The 19,901-nt window shown below is 57.7% G+C and overlaps 1 protein-coding gene across 2 annotated transcripts in view; it reads right to left on the bottom strand.

The window, feature by feature from the left end:
• Positions 1-796: 796 nt before the first annotated feature.
• Positions 797-19,901, bottom strand: part of TAF15 (TATA-box binding protein associated factor 15) — a 41,522-nt gene continuing 22,417 nt past the window's right edge. The window contains exons 8-17 of one of the 2 annotated variants that reach the window (XM_068165343.1): positions 10,557-10,591; positions 8,161-8,193; positions 6,661-6,770; positions 6,003-6,132; positions 4,016-4,105; positions 2,491-2,575; positions 2,313-2,398; positions 2,122-2,224; positions 1,156-1,217; positions 797-914 (exon numbers count right to left, since the gene is read on the bottom strand). In XM_068165343.1, coding sequence (XP_068021444.1) covers positions 1,178-1,217; positions 2,122-2,224; positions 2,313-2,398; positions 2,491-2,575; positions 4,016-4,105; positions 6,003-6,132; positions 6,661-6,770; positions 8,161-8,193; positions 10,557-10,591 — 712 coding nt within the window. In that variant the 3' untranslated portion in view covers positions 797-914; positions 1,156-1,177. Of the gene's footprint in view, positions 1,218-2,121; positions 2,225-2,312; positions 2,399-2,490; positions 2,576-4,015; positions 4,106-6,002; positions 6,133-6,660; positions 6,771-8,160; positions 8,194-10,556; positions 10,592-19,901 lie in introns of both variants that reach the window. The other variant, XM_068165342.1, reaches the window with a different exon arrangement.

Below are 19,901 nucleotides of genomic sequence, written 5' to 3'. Positions count from 1 at the left end.
GTCCCTCCCCAGCCCTCCTGTTGGTCCCCTTCAGGCCCTGAAATGCAGCTCCAAGGTGTCCCCACAGCCTTCTCTTCTCCCTGGGCAACTGTGCCAAGCTTTCCCCACCCTCACTCAAGAGTTTCTTCCTCATCTCCACTCTCAGTCTCCCCTCTCCCAGCTCAAAGCCATTGTTCCTCACCCTGGCACTCCCAGCCCTTGCCCAAAGTCCCTCCCCAGCTCTCCTGGAGCCCCTTCAGGTACTGGGAGGTTGCTCTGAGGTCTCCCTGGAGCCTTCTCTTCTCCAAGCTGAACAGCCCCAACTCTCTCAGTCTGTTCCCATAGCAGAGACCTCCAGCTCCCTGATCATCTCTGTGGCCTCCTCTGGACCCTCTCCATCGGCTCCAAGTCCTTCTTATGCTGGGGACTCCAGCCCTGCAGGTGAGATCTCCCCAGAGCAGCGGGGCAGGATCCCTCTCTCCATCTCAGGCCACACTGCTTTGGCTGCAGCCCAGGCTGCCCTTGGCCTCCTGTGCTGCCAGTGCCCATTGCTGCCTCCTCTCCAGCCTCTCCCCCACCAGCACCCCCAAGCCCTTCTCTGGAGGGCTGCTCTCACTCTCCTCACCCCCCAGGCCTGGATTGCTACCAAGGGCTGCCCCAACCTGGGGGCAGGACCTTGCCTTTTGCTTTACTGACCCTCCTGAGGCTCTCCTTGAGCTCCCTTCTCCAGCCTGCCTCAAGCCCCTGGGGGGACAGGGAAGGTGCAGGGGGTGGGGGGGAGGCCTGCAGCTGAAGGGAGCTGTGAGCCAGGGAGATGTCACAAATAAAACAGTCAGCATTTATTGTTGTATTACAAAAACACCTCAGAGTTTGGCAATATTTTACAGTTTATCCTTTTGTTGGTTGGTTGGTTGGTTGGTTTCTCTTCTTAGGGCCTGATGGAAAGGTACAAGGTGGTGAGGGGGAAGGAAAAGAGGAGAATGTTGAAATTGGGAGATGAAACTTCAATGTCTTGGTTAAAAAACAATCCTCCCACAGCCCCCACCCCCACCCCCAGTCCCTCCCAGCAAAATAAAACTCTAGTTTCACTCAATTCCACTATCTGAAGAGGCCATGGGTGAAGCTGCAGGCAAAACCCTCTGGCAATTTCACTAGCAAACCATGGAGGAGACAAACCCAAACGCTTCCCAGTGGCTCTTCAGTAGGGTCTGTTGCGTTGGTCGTTCCTGAAGTCGTTTCTGGAAGGGGAAACAAAACAGCAACTGACAAAGGGGCTCCTGCCCTGCCAGCTCCAGAGCCACAGAGCTGGGCTCAGAGTGGCTGAGAGCTGCCAAACAGACAGGGACCTGGGGGTGCTGGTTGACAGCTGCCTGAACAGGAGCCAGCAGTGTGCCCAGGGGGCCAAGAAGGCCAAGGGCATCCTGGCCTGCATCAGGAAGAGTGTGGCCAGCAGGAGCAGGGAAGTCCTTGTGCCCTGTGCTCAGCACTGCTTAGGCTACAGCTTGAGTCCTGTGTCCAGTTCTGGGCTCCTCAGCTCAAGAAGGACATTGAGAGACTTGAAGGTGTCCAGAGAAGGGCAACAAAAGCTGGGGAGGGGTCTGGAGCACAGCCCTGTGAGGAGAGGCTGAGGGAGCTGGGGTTGCTTAGCCTGCAGAAGAGGAGGCTCAGGGGAGACCTTCTTGCTCTCTCCAACTCCCTGAAGGGAGGTTGCAGCCAGGTGGGGGTTGGGCTCTTCTCCCAGGCAAGCAGCACCAGAACAAGAGGACACAGTCTCAAGCTGTGCTGGGGAGGTTTAGGTTGGATGTTAGGAAGAAATTCTACACAGAGAGAGTGATTGCCCATTGGAATGGGCTGCCTGGGGAGGTGGTGGAGTCACCATCACTGGAGGTGTTCAGGAGGAGACTTGATGGGGTGCTTGGTGCCATGGGTTAGCTGTTTGGGTGGGTTGGATTGGTTGATGGGTTGGACACCATGATCTTGAAGGTCTCTTCCAACCTGGTCTGGTCTGGTCTGGTCTGGTCTGGTCTGGTCTATCCTATCCTATCCTATCCTATCCTATCCTATCCTATCCTATCCTATCCTATCCTATGCTATGCTACCCTCTGGCTTGCAGAGCCAGGCAAGGCCAAGGCCAGCACTCACCTTCCTCCCATCTTCCCCCCATAGCCGCCTCCCCGGTCCCCGCCTCTGCCGCCGCGCCCTCGGTAGCCTCTCTCTCCTCCATAGCCGCCTCTGCCACGGAAATCTGCAGGAAGATGGAAAGCCAACACATCAGGCAGGTGCTGCCAAGCTGCAGGGGGCACCTGAGGAGAGAGACAGCTTTGCAAACACACCTCCTGAGGGACGGGAATCCTCCGGCCTGGGCTCGCCGCACTGGTTGCAGGAGTTCCTGCGAGCGAAGTTCATGTTCCCGCAGGACCTGGCGGGGAGAAGGTTGAGGCAGCCTTAGCTGCTGGGGCAGCTCAGGGAGACCCCCACCACACACCACTGCCCCAGGAAAAGGACACTCACGGGTTAGGACAAACCCAGTCACCATTCTTGGGCTCCCCACTTCTCCCCTGGAAGCCTCCACCCCTTCCATAGCCACCTCGTGAACCTGCAGAGAAAAAGCAGAGTGGGAATGAGGGAGGGGAAGAGGCCAGGCCCTGGGCATCACAAACAGTCAACAGGGACTGTCAGGAGGGACAGACTGCTCAGGTGGAGTAAAGAGTGCTAAAGGTAAAGGTCTCCCTACTGGGCAAGCCTCTGAGACCACAGGAGGGGCTCTGAAAGCAGCAGGGACAAAAGCCAAGGCCCCGCTGCAGAACTCAAGCCTTGGCCAAGTGAGCCCTGGGTGGCCACCAGAAGGCTCAGCCACCACCAAAGCTGCACAGCATTTGATGACCTGAAGCTCCTGTGTCTGGCTCAGCTGCAACCCATGCTCATATGGACAGGTTTACAACTGAGGCAGAGAAGTGAGGAGGGGGAGGCAGAAGAGCAGGTGGTGGCTGGCACCAAGGGCTCCAGCACACAGCTTCAAAAGGCTTCCTTCAGCAGGAGAAGGGAACTTGGTCTGCTGGAAGTGGCAGTGGGGGAACACAAAGCTCTGAGGGTGTGCTAACAGCACTGCAGCTAGATGTAGCCAGCTGTCCTGTCAGTCAGATGTGGCTGGTTAAAAACCACCAGCCACCCCAAAGCAGGGTCTGTGGGGACTGAAGCCAGGCTGCAGCTGCCCCAGGGCTGAGGGCCTCCACAGCTCTGCCTGGCTGCACCAAGAACTTGGGCACCACTTGAAGAATCCTTTTTAACTAGCCTGCAAAAGGACTGAAATCTGCTGACAGCCACCACACAGACAGCCTGCTTCTGCTCAAGGGAATCAATAAGCAGTGGCAAAGCAGAGGAGCAGGGAGCTCAACCTCTGCTCAGTGACAGGTGGCAGACCTGGGACTGCTGCTCCAGGTGGGGCAGCTCAGCGATGTGCCCTGCTTGGATACAGCTCCAGGCCTTGCTGCAAGGAGCAGACACCCACTGGAAACTCTCACCTAGGGCTGGGGCACCTGCACAGCCTCAGCACCACCACTACACTCATTAAATGCAAGCTGGGGCAGTGCTGGAGGCTCCCCGGGTGAAAAGCAAAGCAGAAACGCTGTGCTGTGCCCCAAGAGATTTCAGGTTGCACTTCATAGTATCACAGAATCAGTCAGGGTTGGAAGGGACCACAAGGATCAGCCAGTTCCAACCCCCCTGCCATGGGCAGGGACACCCCACACTCGATCAGCCTGGCCAGAGCCTCAGCCAGCCTGGGCTTAAACACCTCCAGGGCTGGGGCCTCAACCACCTCCCTGCACAACCCATTCCAGGGCTTCACCACTCTCATGGGGAAGAACTTCCTCCTCACTTGATCCAGTCCTTATTGCTCCCTTGCATGGCAGCATCCCCCAGGCCCAGGCCCCTTGAGCAATCACTGCTTCAGAGGCAGCTTCTCTGCTGCTAAGCAGCACCAGTGCAAAAGCAGCAAACAGTGCAAACCCAGCAAGCCCCCAGGCTTGAGCCCCACCTCGGCGTCCACCACCTCCACCTCCTCTCATGAACTCAGGCCTCCTGGTGGCAAAAGAGACTTTGATGACATTGCCATTGAACTCTTTGCCTGTGAGAGGATGGGAAGAGAGAGAGAGAAGGGTCACAGAATTAGCCAGGTTGGAAAAGATCCCTGAGATCACCAAGTCCAACCTCCCACCCAGCACCATCTGACCAACTAAGCCTTGGCACCAAGGGCCTCATCCAGGCTGGTTTTAAGCACTTGCAGGGATGGGGACTCCACCACCTCCCTGGGCAGCACATCCCTGTGGCAAATCTCTCCCTTCTGGGAAGAATTTCTTCATCACATCCAGCCCAAACCTCCCCTGGCACAGCTTGAGACTGTGTCCTCTTGTTCTGCTGCTGGCTGCCTGGGAGAAGAGCCCAACCCCCACCTGGCTACAACCTCCCTGCAGGGAGTTGCAGAGAGCAAGAAGGTCTCCCCTGAGCCTCCTCTTCTCCAGGTTAAGCAACCCCAGCTCCCTCAGCCTCTCCTCACAGGGCTGTGCCCCAGACCCCTCCTCAGCCTTGTGCCCCAGACCCTTCCCCAGCCTTGTTGCACTTCTCTGCCCTTCTCAACATCTTTCCTAACCTTAGGAGCCCAGAACTGGACACAGGACTCAAGGTGTGGCCTAAGCAGTGCTGAGCACAGGGCACAAGGACTTCCCTGCTCCTGCTGGCCACACTCTTCCTGATGCAGGCCAGGGTGCCCAGGCAGTGCTGGAGTAACAGTTGGAGCTGATGACCTGAAAGGCCTCTTCCCACCTAAACAACTGCAGGATTCTGAAGGAGTATCTCTGTATTTCCTGCATCAAGTCTGAAGAGTTTTACATCATTTTGTGTCTGGGGTCTGCTCTCTCATCCACTGAACCCATGATGTAAAACAACCTTGCTCTTCACTGCATGAACCCAAAGCACTTGGCACAGGGCTGCCATAACCACTGCCAAGATGCCACCACAGCACCAGCAGCAGAGTCACAGGATGCCAGGGGCTGGAAGGGAGCTCCAGAGCTCACCCAGTCCAACCCCCTGCCCGAGCAGGGCACCCAGGGCAGCTCACACAGGAACTCATCCAGGTGGGTTTGGAATGTCTCCAGAGAGGGAGACTCCACAGCCCCCCTGGGCAGCCTGCTCCAGGGCTCTGTCACCTCACAGTGACAAAATTCTTCCTCCTGTTTCCATGGCACTTCCTCTGCCTCAGCTTCCACCACTGCCCCTGGTGCTGGCATTGGGCATCCCCCAGCAGAGCCTGGCTCCAGCCTCTGGGCACTCCTCCTGCACAGCTTTAGCAACAGCAATGAGGTCACCCTCAGGCTGCTCCTCTCCAAGCTACAGAGCCCTCAGCTCCCTCAGGCTCTCCTCATCAGGATGATCTTCCACTGCCTGCAGCATCTTTGTGGCTCTGTGCTGGACTCTCTCCAGCAGTTCCCTGAGCTCCTTCTTGAGCTGAAGGCCCAGAACTGGACACAAGATTCCAGATGCAGCCTCACCAGGGCAGGGTAGAGAGGGAGGAGAACCTCTCTCAACCTACTCACCACAGCCCTTCTAACCCACCCCAGGATGCCATTGGCCTTCCTGGCCACCAGAGCACATTGCTGGCTCATGGTCAACCTCCCACCCACCAGGACCCCCTAGGTCCCTTTTGCCTTCACTGCTCTCCAGCAGGTCAGCCCTCAACCTATCCTGGTTCCTGAGGCTGTTCCTCCCCAGGTGCAAGACTCTCCCCTTGCCACTGCAGTGCCAGTGCAGGAAATGCCCCCAGCTGCCAACCCAGATGGCAGCTCTCCTGGGCTGAACACCTCCAGACTCTCCTGAGTGGCACCAGGCATTGTGCTGCTCCACCAAAGGTGAGAGCAAGCCAGCACACACTCAACAGCCAGACAAGAAGTGGCCTGAGGTTACTGATTTGCTTCTTGCAGTGCTTGTTAGAGCGCTGAATTAGCAGGAGAAGAGGTTTGCTCACCCACCATCAAACCAGTCAATTGCTGCCTTAGCAGAAGGAGGGTCATCAAAGGACACTGTGGCTTCTCCCTTTGGCTTGCCAGTGTCCTTGTCTGTGTAAAGGTTGATCATGGGCTTCCCAGTCTTCTTGTTGGTCTGCAAAGAAAGGTTGGAACACTTGGCACAGGAGAACTACAGGTAAAGGAGCTTCAGAGCTTCAACTTTGACTGTGCTGCTGAAAGGAAGATTCAGAGCCAGGCTGCAGAAACACAAGCTCCTGACTGAAAGGTACTGAGGGGCTGCCCTCTGTGAAGCAAGGATGGGCTCAGCTTTGACAAAGGAATGAGGCCAAGTGCAGGAAGCCCTCACTGAGAACTGCAGAGCAGGAAGCTGCAGCCAGAGCACACAGAGGCAGAGCTGCTGAAGCAGAAGGGTGGCACAGGGGACAGAGAGGCGGTGCTGAGGCTTATAAAGACAGAGGAAGAGACAGGGAGCAATCTGAACATCAGTAGAGACAGGGAGCAATCCAACTACCACCAAAGACCTTTTACAATGAGAGGTTTCACACCAGAGACAGCTCACAAATGAGCTGCCCTCTGGGAAGGCAGATAACAACATCAGCTGCTGCTGCTGGGGAGCCAGAGCGAGGCCCTGCCTCTGCCAGGGCTCCCTCCTGCCACATACCTTTATGATGCCAATCTGTTTGAAATAGTCTGCCACCTGGTCTGTTGAAACATCCTCTCCAAGTCCTTGCACGAAGATGGTGTTGTTGTCAGAGTTGTCAGACTCTGAGTCTGTGAAGAAACAAAACCTCCCTCAGCAGGCCGTGCGGCGACAGCGACCGCAGCAACAGCCCAGGCTCAGGCCCCAGCATGGGGCCCTGAACCCCAAAGACACCTTCCAGAGAGCTCTGGACAAGCTCAGCAGGGGATGCACAGCACCTTCAGGTGGGGCAGGGCAGCAGAGACCAAACTCCTCCTCACCAGCTGCCCTGCTGCACTCTCACTTTGTCCATGCAGCCAGGACAGCCCCAGCCAGCAAGTGGGCAGCACAGAATGGGTTGGGCTGGAAGGGAGCTCCAAGGCTCATCCAGTCCAGCTGCCAGTGGGGGACAGCAAGAGCCTGCAGAGAAGCCTCTGCCCACCCAGGCAGGCGTAGCCTGGAGCTAGATTGAGCTTAGACTCATGGAATAGGTTGGCTTGGAAGGGACCTCCAAGGCTCATCCAGTTCAGCTGCCAGTGGGGGACAGCAAGAGCCTGCAGAGAAGCCTCTGCCCACCAAGGCAAGCACAGCCTGGAGCTAGATTGAGTTTAGACTCCTGGAATGGGTTGGGTGGGAAGGGAGCTCCAGAGCTCATCCAGTCCAACCCCCTGCACTCAGCAGGGACATCCTCCACCAGAGCAGGCTGCTCCGAGTCTTATCCAGCCTCACCTTGACTACCTCCAGGCATGAAGCCTTAACTACCTCCCTGGGCAACCTGTTAACACCACTTTAGAGCATGGCAGTGAAAGCAGCTGCTTGGCTGAAGCAGCTTCCAAGCTCATCAGCAAATTCTGGCTGCAGGTAAAGGCATCAAAGAATTCCACAGACACCTGAGTAAGTGGATTCCTCTCAGGGCAGATGAGCTTTAGCTAAGGTTCTTTTGAGCCATGGCAGTCACAGAGGGTCAGGGGTTGGAAGGGACATCTGAAGCCCATCCAGTCCACCCCCCCTGCCAGAGCAGGGGCACCCAGGGCAGCTCACACAAGAACACATCCAGAGGGGGTTGAATGTCTCCAGAGAAAACTCCACAACCTCTCTGGGCAGCCTGCTCCAGGCCTCCAGCACCCTCACACCAACCAACTTTCTCCTCCTGCCCAGGTGGAACCTCCTGGGTTCTGGTTTGTGCCTACTGCCCCTTGCCCTGTCTCTGGGCACCACCAGAAAGAACCTGGCACTGGATGATCTTTGAGGTCCCTTCCAACCTGGTTTTCTGTGAATCTTGACCCCCCAGCCCTCAGATATTCAGAGCCATTGCTCAGGTCCCCTCCCAGCCTTCTCTTCTCCAGACTGAACAGCCCCAGGGCCCTCAGCCTTTCTTCCCAGGACAGAGAGGGACCTGCAGAGCCACATCCACCTCTCCAGCCATGCACTTTACAAGCAGTCAGCCTCACCCCACTCCCGCCCACTGCTTTGTTTCCTTACCTGCATCCGATCTGGGTCCATAATCCCTCTGACCTATGAAGCAGGGGGAGGTGAAGGGGAAAAAAAACCCAACAAACCAAAACAACAAAAAAACAAAGGAAGAAAAAGAGAAAAAACTCTTTTCAGCCAAAGGTTTCCAAAGAGCTCCTTTCAGACACAACATTTCAGGGCTGGCTGCAAGGCAGCTAAGCTCTAACAACATTCAGCAGGGCTTCAGAGGACTGGTCTAGATTAAAGCAGCCAACTGAAGGTGTCTGTAGGACCTGGGCTTGGTGGGCTGCTTTAACCTGCAGCAAGTGGCACCTGCCACACTGAGGCCACACTGAGGCCACACTGAGGCCCAGAGAATCTGTCAGGGCTGGAAGGGAGCTCAAGGCTCAGCCAGTTCCAACCCCCTGCCATGGGCAGGGACACCTCACACCACAGCAGGTTGCTCACAGCCACCTCCAGCCTGGCTGCAAACACCTCCAGGGATGGGAGTGCTGAGGGGAGAGCTTCTGGCTCTTTCCAGCTCCCTGAAAGGAGGCTGGAGGGAGGGGGGGGTTGGGCTCTTCTTCCAAGTATCAGATCATAGACACACAGAACTGTCAGGGCTGGAAGGGACCTCAAGGCTCAGCCAGCTCCAACCCCCTGCCATGGCCAGGGACACCTCACACCACAGCAGGTTGCTCACAGCCACCTCCAGCCTGGCTGCAAACACCTCCAGGCAGGAGGCTTCCACCACCTCCCTGGGCAACCTGTGCCAGGCTCTCACCACCCTCCTGGGGAAGAGCTTCTTCCTGACAGCCAACCTGACCCTCCCCCATTTCCATGCTGCTCGGTTGAGCACCAGGCAGTTCCCCACTGCTGCTTTGGCTGTTGGTTTCGTTTGCTTGCTCTCCTCTAGCACCTTCCCACAGAAGACTTCAGCAACCAAAAACCATCCAACAAAAGGAAAGAAAAGGACACAAACAGAACCCCAGGGCTGGGGAGGTGCAGGGAGGGCCCTGGCTGCCCAACTTCTCATGCAGTTTGCCAAAGCAGGACTCCAGCTGCTGGTCCTCCCATTTTGGGGGGGCTGTGGTTTATTAGAGAGAAAAAGCTGAGCAGAAGACACCACAGCACAAGGGCTTTTAACAGCCTGGGGCTGGAGCCCTCAGCAGGGAGCTGAAATACATCAGCAGTGCCACCACCAAAGAGAGGCAAAGGATCTAAGTGCAAAGAGGCAGAGTGGGCAGGTGGCACCAGCCACAGGGACAGAAACTTCTTGCTGAGAGCAATGTCCCCAGCAGCTCTTCTCCCCTGCACTGGGCTGGGTTTCAACACCACTGCCTCACTGAGACCTGAGTTTTGGTGCTCATCCTCAGCCACTGAATTAGTTCTGTGGTCCCAGCATGTGTGGAGAATGGAAGGGGGGAGTCCCCAGCCCATGGCTTTCCCAGCCCTGCACACAGCCCAGCTACAAGGCTGAGCAGGTGGAGTTTGGGCTTTTAACAGCCTGGGGCTGGAGCCCTCAGCAGGGAGCTGAAATACATCAGCAGTGCCACCACCAAAGAGAGGCAAAGGACCTAAGTGCAAAGAGGCAGAGTGGGCAGGTGGCACCAGCCATGGGGACAGAAACTGCCTGCTCTCAGAGCAATGTCCCCAGCAGCTCTTCTCCCCTGCACTGGGCTGGGCTTCAACACCTCTGCCCCAAGTGCCAGTGGAGTTTGTAGGCTCAGAGAATTGTGTAGCTTGGAGAAGACCTCTAGGATCATCCAAGTCTAACCATCAACCCAACCCCACCCTGGCCCCCAGGGCCATGGCCACACCTTGCTGGAACCCCTCCAGCCATGGGGACTCCACCACCTCCCTGGGCAGCCTCTGCCAGGCCCTGACCACTCCTGCAGCAAAGACATTTTCTTTATCTCCAACCTAACCCTCCCCTGGCACAATTTCAGGCTACTTCCTCTTCTTTTATCACCTGATCCTAGGGAGAGGAACCCAACCCCCACCTGGCTCCAGCCTCCTCTCAGGGAGCTGCAGAGAGCAATGAGGTCTCCCTCAGCCTCCTCTGCTCCAGGCTCAACACCCCCAGCTCCCTCAGCTGCTCCTCCCCAGCCCTGCTCTCCAGACCCTTCCCCAGCTTCCCTGCTCTTCTCTGGCCCTGCTCCATTCCCTCAATGTCCTCCTGGGAGTGAGGGCCCCAAACCTGACCCCAGCACTCCAGCTGCAGCTTCTTCAGTGCCCGGTCCAGGGGCACGATGCCTGCCCTGCTCCTGCTGCCCCACACCACACCACAAGGGCTTTGTAGGCAAGGTCTGGGAAGGCACTGGTGGCTTTTTCCTCTTGGCTTTTGTGTCACTGGTGTGTGAGTGTTGTCCTCTCAGCTGTGGGAAGGGCTGCCCCTCAAACACGTGTGGATACCCAGCACTTACCACCGTAATTTTTGAAGCCACCACGGTCACCACCACTGCAGAGGAAAAATTGAAGACATGATTTCTTCCTTAAGTCCCTCTGTGCTGAGCCCAAGGCTCCATCTACAGTTAACTGATCATCACAAGTTGACAGTTACTGGCTGGCAGAGCTCACAGCAGCAGCAGCACCTCTGGGCTCTCCCTCCGTGGGCCCCCGCGGGAGCTTGGCGCTGGCTGCCAGGATGCTCTCAGGGTGCTGCAGGGGAGGAGAGAAGCCCTAAGGGGGGTTTGAAGCTCACCCCCCCCACACAGGGCATTACCTCAAGCCTCCTTCCCATCACAGAATCATGGAATGGGGGGGGGGGGGTTGGAAGGGACCTCCAGAGGTCATCTAGGCCGACCCCCTTGCCCCCAGCAGGGACAGCCTCCGCCAGGAGCAGGCTGCTCAGGGCCTTGTCCAGCCTCACCCTGAGCGTCTCCAGGGCTGGAGCCTCAACCACCTCCCTGGGCAACCTGGGTCCCAGCAGCCTCTCCGGGGCAGGACTTGTTCCTCCCATCCAACCTCACTCTGCTGTGCTGAGCCAAAAGCAGTGCTGCTAAAACCTGGGGCAGAAACCAGGCACTTGCTTCTCCTGGAGCCTGATGAGAGGCTTTCACCGGAGGAGCAGCTGCTGCTCTGGGACACCTCACGCTGCAGCTCTTTCCTGCAGGTGAGAGGAGCAGAAGGTCCAACACCTACACTGCTCTGCATCCTCCTAAGGGGCCAAATGAGCAGCTTGAGCCATCCCCTGAGCAAGGGGCTGTGGGGAGCTGCTGCAGGGCTAGCAGGGGGAAGCAGGGAGCAGGGAGGAAGGGGGGGTGGGGAGGGGGAGGGTGTCTGTCAGCTTCAAAAGCAGAGGCTGTGCAGTTTTATTTCACTCATTCTGCAACCTGTGGCACAAAATGCAGACCAGGTCAAGAGATGACAGACATCAACTTGCAGAGGTTAAGGAGGGGGGTTGAAACAAGGACCCTGTGCCTCAGGCATCTGCATGAAAAGAAACCCTCACTGCTGGCAAGGGACACACAGAGCCCCAGAAACATTCAGCCTCAGGATCACCAAGGCCAACCCAGAACCCTGCTCTGCAAGCAAGGGTCACCCCTAAACCACAGCCCCAAGCCCCACATCCAAACCACCTTGAAACACAGCCAGGCTTGGGGACTCAGCCACCTCTCTGGGCAGCCTGGGCCAGGCTCTCCCCACCCTCAGCACCAAACATTTCTCCCTTCTCTCAATCTCCCTCTGTCAGTTCAAACCATCTCCCCTTGGCCTGGCCCAGCAGGCCCTGCTCACAGACTCAGAATCACAGAACCATTCAGGCTGGAACAGAGCCTCAGGATCACCAAGGCCAACCCAGAACCCTGCTCTGCAAGGGTCACCCCTAAACCACAGCCCCAAGCACCACATCCAAACCACCTTTAAACACATCCAGGGCTGGGGACTCAACCACCTCTCCAGGCAGCACATTCCAGGGCCTGACCACTCTTGCTGGGGGAAAATTCTTCCTCCTGTCCAGTCTAAACCTCCCCTGGTGCAGATTGAGGCCATTCCCTCTTGTTGTGTCACTAATGAGCAGAGACCAGCAGCAGCCTCTCCACAACCTCCTCTCAGGGAGCTGCAGGGAGCAGTGAGGTCTCCCCTCAGCCTCCGCTGTTCCACTCTCACCATCCCCAGCTCCTTCAGTCTCTCCTCATCAGATTTCTCCTCCAGGCCCTTCCCAGCTCCCTTGCCCTGCTCTGCCCTGGCTCCAGCACCTCCACATCTCTCTTGTGTTGAGCTGCCCAACACTGGACACAGCCCTCCAGCTGTGGCCTCCCCAGAGCTGAGTGCCAGGGGACAATCCCCTCCCTGCTCCTGCTGGCCACAGCATTGCTGATCCCAGCCAGGAGGCCTTTGGCTTTCTTGGCCCCCTGGGCACACTGCTGGCTCCTCTTCAGCTGCTTCTCCATCAGCACCCCCAGGTCCCTTCCTGCCAGCAGCTTTCCAGCCACACTGCCCCAAGCCTGCAGCACTGCTTGGGGCTGCTGTGCCCCAAGTGCAGGCCCTGGCACATGGCCCTGTGGAAGCTGCTCCTAGTAACATTGGCCATGGATCCAACCCATCAAAGTGCCTCTGCAGAGCCTCCCCGCCCTGGTGCAGATCAACACTGGCACCAGCTTGGTGTCATCTGCACACTTACAGCTCTGTGTCCCCATCAAGGTCAGCAAGACAGATGTCAGACAGAAGTGATCCCAGCACTGAGCCCTGAGGAGCACCACTGGTGACAGGCTGCCAGCTGCACTGAACTCCAGGGAGCAGCACTCCCTGGGCCCAGCCAGCCAGGGCTTTATTCAGCAGTGCCAGGGAGACAGGACAGAGCCAGGGAGACAGGGCAGAGCTAAGGAGACAGGGCAGAGCCTAGGAGGCAGGGCAGTGCCAGGGAGGCAGGGCAGTGCCAGAGAGACAGGGCAGTGCCTAAGAGGCAGGGCAGAGACAGGGAGGCAGAGCAGAGACAGGGAGGCAGGGCAGTGCCTAAGAGGCAGGGCAGAGACAGGGAGGCAGGGCAGTGCCTAAGAGGCAGGGCAGAGACAGGGAGGCAGGGCAGAGACAGGGAGGCAGGGCAGTGCCTAAGAGGCAGGGCAGAGACAGGGAGGCAGAGCAGAGACAGGGAGGCAGGGCAGTGCCTAAGAGGCAGGGCAGAGACAGGGAGGCAGGGCAGTGCCTAAGAGGCAGGGCAGAGACAGGGAGGCAGGGCAGAGACAGGGAGGCAGGGCAGTGCCTAAGAGGCAGGGCAGTGCCTAAGAGGCAGGGCAGAGACAGGGAGGCAGGGCAGAGCCTAGGAGGCAGGGCAGTGCCTAAGAGGCAGGGCAGTGCCAGGGAGACCTTTCCACAGCAGCATTTGCAGTTGCATCCATGTTGGAGCAGGAGGCAATCGCCCCTCAAAGCCTGCAGGAGAAACACAGCCACTGCAGGCTGCAGGAAGGCCACAGCACAGCCTCCCCAGGTGCCTGCTGCTGCCACATGCCACTGCCTGCCTGCCCTCCTCTGCCAGCTGGGCAGCTCCACCTCATCCTGAGAGCTCCCCCACTCAGCCAGCCCAAGGCCAAGGCCTGCTGGGGAGGGTCCCCCCCCAGAGCTGCAGCAGCTGTGGCAGCCAGCAGAGCCTCCACCCAAGTGCTCCTGGCCCAGGAGGCACTCCAGCCTTTCACTCTGGAGCCCAAAGCTGGGGCACAAGCACCCCAGTCAAAGGCATGGGGAGAACACGAGGGAGTGAAGTTCTTTGGTGCTCTGTCTGCCTCTTTCCTCTCACACCAAGGGCAAAGCCATGCAGCTGCTGGCTGAACACTGAGGAGATCAAACCTGCCCCGGGGGGGGACAAAACAAGAGCCACAGAGTGGAAGGGGCTGGAAGGGACCTCCAGAGATCAGGTCCAACCCCCCCTGCTAAAGCAGGACCTCCTAGGGCAGCTCACATAGGCAGACATCCAGGTGGGTTTGGAATCTCTGCAGAGGAGGAGACTCCACAACCTCTCTGGGCAGCCTGCCCCAGGCCTCCAGCAGACTCCCAGTGAAGGAGTTCCAGCAGCTGGGGACCTGGTGCTGAGGGACATGGTGTAGTATTGACCCTTCAGGGCTGGGCTGAGGGCTGGACTGGATCAGCTTTGAGATCTCTTCCTATCATAGTATCATAGAATCATTCAGGGTTGGAAGGGACCACAAGGATCAGCCAGTTCCAACCCCCCTGCCATGGGCAGGGACACCCCACACTAGATCAGCCTGGCCAGAGCCTCAGCCAGCCTGGGCTTAAACACCTCCAGGGCTGGGGCCTCAACCACCTCCCTGCACAACCCATTCCAGGGCTTCACCACTCTCATGGGGAAGAACTTCCTCCTCACATCTAGCCTGAATCTCCCCACCTCCAGCTTCATTCCATTCCCCCTAGTCCTATCACTCCCTGAGATCCTGAGCAGTCCCTCCCCAGCCTTCCTGTAGCCCCCTTCAGATCCTGGAAGGCCACAAGGAGGTCACCTGGGAGCCTTCTCTTCTCCAGACTGAACAGCCCCAACTCCTTCAGTCTGTCCTCACAGCAGAGCAGCTCCAGCCCTCTGCTCATCCTCCTGGCCCTTCTCTGGACACCTTCCAGCACCTCCACATCCCTCTTGGAATAGGGGCTCCAGAACTGGAGGCAGTACTCCAGGTGGGGTCTCCCCAGAGCTGAGCAGAGGGGGAGAATCACCTCCCTTGCCCTGCTGGCCACACTTCTCCTGATGCAGCCCAGGATCTGATTGGCTTTGTGGGCTGCAAGTGCACACTGAGAGCTCCTGATGAGCTTCTCCTCCCCCAGCACCCCCAAGGCTCTCTCCTCAGGGCTGCTTTCCAGCCAGTCCCTGCCCAGCCTGCATTTGTGCCTGGGGTTGCCTCCACCCAGCTGCAGGACCCTGCCCTTGGTCTTGTTGAACCTCCTGAGGTTGGCTTGTGCCCACCTCTCCAGCCTGTCCAGGTCCCTCTGGATGGATCCCTTCCCTCCAGCTGTCTGCTGCCCCACACAGCTTGGTGTCATCAGCAACCCTGCTGAGGGTGCACTCAGTGCCACTGTCCATGGCACCCACAGAGATGTTGAACAAGCCTGGTCCCAGGACTGACCCCTGAGGGACTCTGCTTGTCCCTGGCCTCCACTGGGCCATGGAGCCATTGACAGCCACCCTTTGGGTGCAGCCATCAAGCCAGTTCCTTATCCATCTAGTGGTCACCCATCACACCCATGTGTCACCAGCCTGGAGACCAGGATGTGGTGTGGGACAGTGCTGGAGGCTGTGCTCAGCTCCAGATACATTCTGTGACTGTGCTGAGGTTGGACTTTTGCTGTGAGTCCATGTCCATTGCCCCTCATCCTCTCACTGGGTCAAAGTGCAAGCCCCAAGACTGCCTGCCTGCCTGTAGAAACCTGGATTTGCTTCATTCAGCCTCTTACCCTCTGCTCAGTCTCACACTGGGTTGGCCAACCCAGCCCAACCCTCCAGCACCTCAGGGACAGGTACTTTGATGGTAGTTTAATGCTTCCCTCCACCCTAACTCCCATTTCATCTGTGACTTATAAAGCTGTGGGGGGTGTGACCTGCCTGGGATTGCTGGGCACAGCTCCCTGAGCTGCCCAAGAGGAGGCTCATGGATGCAGTGCAGCAAGGGAAGCCAGACAGAAACTGCCTGCAAGCAGCTGAGGCCTCAGCCTCAGGTTTGTCCCTCACTGAGACTTGAGTTTTGGTGATCAACTTCAGCCACTGAATTAGTTCTCTGGTCCCAGCATGTGTGGAGAATGGAAGGGGGGAGTCCCCAGCCCATGGCTTTCCCAGCCCTGCACACAGCCCAGCTACAAGGCTGAGCAGGTGGAGTTTGGCCTTTTAACAGCCTGGGGCTGGAGCCCTCAGCAGGGAGCTGAAATACATCAGCAGTGCCACCACCAAAGAGAGGCAAAGGACCTAAGTGCAAAGAGGCAGAGTGGGCAGGTGGCACCAGCCACAGGGACAGAAACTGCCTGCTCTCAGAGCAATGTCCCCAGCAGCTCTTCTCCCCTGCACTGGGCTGGGCTTCAACACCTCTGCCCCAAGTGCCAGTGGAGTTTGTAGGCTCAGAGAATTGTGTAGCTTGGAGAAGACCTCTAGGATCATCCAAGTTCAACCATCAGCCAGGCTGGCTGAGGCTCTGGCCAGGCTGATCTAGTGTGGGGTGTCCCTGCCCATGGCAGGGGGGTTGGAACTGGATGATCCTTGTGGGTCCCTTCCAACCCTGACTGATACTGTGATACTGTGATACTATAACCCAACCCCACCCTGGCCCCCAGGGCCATGGCCACACCTGTCTGGAACCCCTCCAGCCATGGGGACTCCACCACCTCCCTGGGCAGCCTCTGCCAGGCCCTGACCACTCCTGCAGCAAAGACATTTTCTTTATCTCCAACCTCAGCCTCCCCTGGCACAATTTCAGGCTACTTCCTCTCCTTCTGTCACCTGAGCCTAGGGAGCAGAGCCCAGCCCCCACCTGGCTGCAGCCTCCTCTCAGGGAGCTGCAGAGAGCAATGAGGTCTCCCTCAGCCTCCTCTCCTCCAGGCTCAACACCCCCAGCTCCCTCAGCTGCTCCTCCCCAGCCCTGCTCTCCAGACCCTTCCCCATCTTCCCTGCTCTTCTCTGGCCCTGCTCCAGCCCTCAATGTCCTCCTGGGAGTGAGGGACCCAAACCTGACCCCAGCACTCCAGCTGCAGCTTCTTCAGTGCCCAGTCCAGGGGCACAATGCCTGCCCTGCTCCTGCTGCCCACAGCAGGGGCAGAGGTGGAGAGCTGAACGTGCCAGAGACAAGGAGCACCCTTGAGGAGAGGGAGCAGATGCTGGCAGAGGCAGCAGCAGGAGCTCAGGAAGCAAAGGTCACCTCCAACACCCAGCTCCAGCCCAGGCATGTGGGAGGCACACGTCAGGAGGTATTTTTGCAAGCAAGAACAGCCTGCTTGGTGCACCACTACAGCCCTGGCAGATGGCTGGGGAGGGTTGGCTGCCTCTGGCTCTTTGCCTCTTGATGCTTTCTGACGTCTGTGCCAGGCCAAGCTCAAAACATCTACAGCACACACCAAACTACTCCCTCTGAGCACCAACTGCACTGCTGGAGGAGCCACAGGCACTCACTGTGAGGATTGGCAGGCTTGGAAGGGACCTCAAGGCTCAGCCACTCCCAACCCCCTGCCATGGCCAGAGACACCTCACACGTGAGCAAGGTGGCTTGCTCACAGCCACCTCCAGCCTGGCTGCAAACACCTCCAGGCAGGAGGCTTCCACCACCTCCCTGGGCAACCTGTGCCAGGCTCTCACCACCCTCCTGGGGAACAACTTCCTCCCAGCCAATCTCAATCTCCCCACTTCTAGTGCTGCTCCATCCCCCCCAGTCCTATCCCTCCCTGACACCCCAGAGGAGAGGGGCAGGATCCTCTCCCTCCACCTCTGCCAATGGGCACTGGCAGCCCAGAAGGCCAAGGGCAGCTGCCCTTGGCCTTCTGGGCTGCCAGCGCCCATTGCTGGCTTCCTGTCCCAGGCCTGATTCCTGCCCCACTCAGAGCTGTCCCAGACCCCTATCCCTCCCTGACACCCTCAAAAGTCCCTCCCAGGCTTTCCTGCACCCCCCTGCAGCTCCTGGAAGGCCACAAGGAGGTCTCCTGGGAGCCTTCTCCTCTCCAGCCTGCACAACCCCAACTCCCTCAGTCTGTGCTCACAGCAGAGCAGCTCCAGCCCTCTGCTCCTCCTCCTGGCCCTGCTCTGGACACCTTCCAGCCCCTCCAGAGCCTTCCTGACACAGAGGCTCCAGAACTGGCCCCAGAGCTCCAGCTGTGGTCTCAGCAGAGCAGAGGGGGAGGGTTAGGGTGAGTTGGGAGATTCTTGACAGCAGCATAAACTAATCCCCACTCAACAGCATGGCTCCACATTTCATGAACACCTCCAGGGCTGGGGACTCCACCACTTCCCTAGGCAGCCTGTGCCAAGCCCTGACCACTCTTGCAGCAAGGGTCAACAGTTGAGCTGCAGAGGAGGCTTTTGGATACAGATCCTGAACACCTGATCCCCCTGAAAGGAAGACTGAAAAACCCCAAAGATCTGTGCTGAGCAAAGCCCTCAGAGCAGTGGTAAATTCTTTTCCAAGCTGAATCTGTGCAGCTCTGTCCAGCATCGAATGCAGAAGCAGCTGCAAAGGCAAAGCCTCTCCCAGACACTGCAAGAGGGCAGTGCCACAGGGCCTGGCTGCCTGAATGGCTTCCCAAGGGGAGAGAAACAAAGCTGCTTTGGACTGGCACTGCACAGAACCCCAGCAGGGAGAGGCTGGAAGGGACCTCTGGAGCTCATCCAGGCCAAGCCTGCTCCAGCAGGGCACCCACAGCACAATGCCCAGCACCACACTGCCCAGGGGGGGTTGGAAGCTCTCCACACAAGGACACTCCACAGCCTCTCTGGGCAGCCTGCTCCAGGCCTCCAGCACCCTCACACCAAACAACTTTCTCCTCCTCTTCACATCCAACCTCCTGGCCTCCACTCTCTGCCCCTTGCTGCCCCTTGGCCTGGCCCTGGCCACCACTCAGCAGAGTCTGGCCCCAGCCTCTTGCCCCCCACAGCTCCTTGAGCTCTTGCTGAGCATTGCTCAGCTCCCCTCTGGGGCTGCTCTTCTGCAGGCTCTCAGCCCCAGGGCTCTCAGCCTTTGCTCCTGCCAGAGCTGCTCCAGGCCCCTCAGCAGCTCTGCAGCCTCCCCGGGGCTCTCTCCAGCAGTTCTCTGCCTCTCCTCAACTGGGGAGCCCAGCTCAGGGCACAACAGATGCCCAGTTACCATTTACATCTTACCAACAACAATTTAGTCCCACAGCCACAATGGGCAGTGAGCTCTCACCTTTCAGATGAGAAGTCTTATCAAAAGCTAAATCCTAAAAGGAAAGACTCCTGAAAGGAAAAGGGAAGAGCTCCTAAAAGGGAAGGAAAGGGAAAGGGAAAGGGAAAGGGAAAGGGAAAGGGAAAGGGAAAGGGAAAGGGAAAGGGAAAGGGAAAGGGAAAGGGAAAGGGAAAGGGAAAGGGAAAGGGAAAGGGAAAGGGAAAGGGAAAGGGAAAGGGAAAGGGAAAGGGAAAGGGAAAGGGAAGACTCCTAAAACGGAAAGGGAAGGAAAGACTCCTAAAAGGGAAAGGAAAGAGCTCCTGAAAGGAAAAGGGGAGAGCTCCTAAAAGGGAAAGGAAAGAGCTCATAAAAGGAAAAGGGGAGAGCTCCTGAAAGGAAAAGGGAAGGGCTCCTATAAGGGAAAGGAAAAGGAAAGACTACTAAAAGGAAAAGTGAAGAGCTCCTGAAAGGGAAAGAGCTCCTAAAAGGAAAAGGGAAGAGCTCCTGAAAGGAAAAGGAAAGAGCTCCTAAAAGGGAAAGGAAAGAGCTCCTAAAAGGGAAAGGAAAGAGCTCCTGAAAGGGAAAGGAAAGAGCTCCTGAAAGGAAAAGGAAAGAGCTCATAAAAGGGAAAGGAAAGGGCTCCTGAAAGGTAAAGGAAAGGGCTCCTGAAAGGAAAAGGAAAGGGCTCCTGAAAGGGAAAGGAAAGGGCTCCTGAAAGGGAAAGGAAAGGGCTCCTGAAAGGGAAAGGGAAGGGCTCCTGAAAGGGAAAGAGCTCCTGAAAGGGAAAGGGAAGAACTCCTGAAAGGGAAAGGGAAGGGCTCCTGAAAGGGAAAGGGAAGGGCTCCTGAAAGGGAAAGGGAAGGGCTCCTGAAAGGGAAAGGGAAGAACTCCTGAAAGGGAAAGGGAAGGGCTCCTGAAAGGGAAAGGGAAGAACTCCTGAAAGGGAAAGGGAAGGGC

The sequence above is a fragment of the Melanerpes formicivorus genome, unplaced genomic scaffold (assembly GCF_026170545.1).
Source record: "Melanerpes formicivorus ecotype bairdi unplaced genomic scaffold, bMelFor1.0.p_v2 SCAF_88, whole genome shotgun sequence".
Taxonomy (NCBI): Eukaryota; Metazoa; Chordata; class Aves; order Piciformes; family Picidae; genus Melanerpes; species Melanerpes formicivorus.
This window is presented reverse-complemented; position numbering and strand designations above follow the sequence as displayed.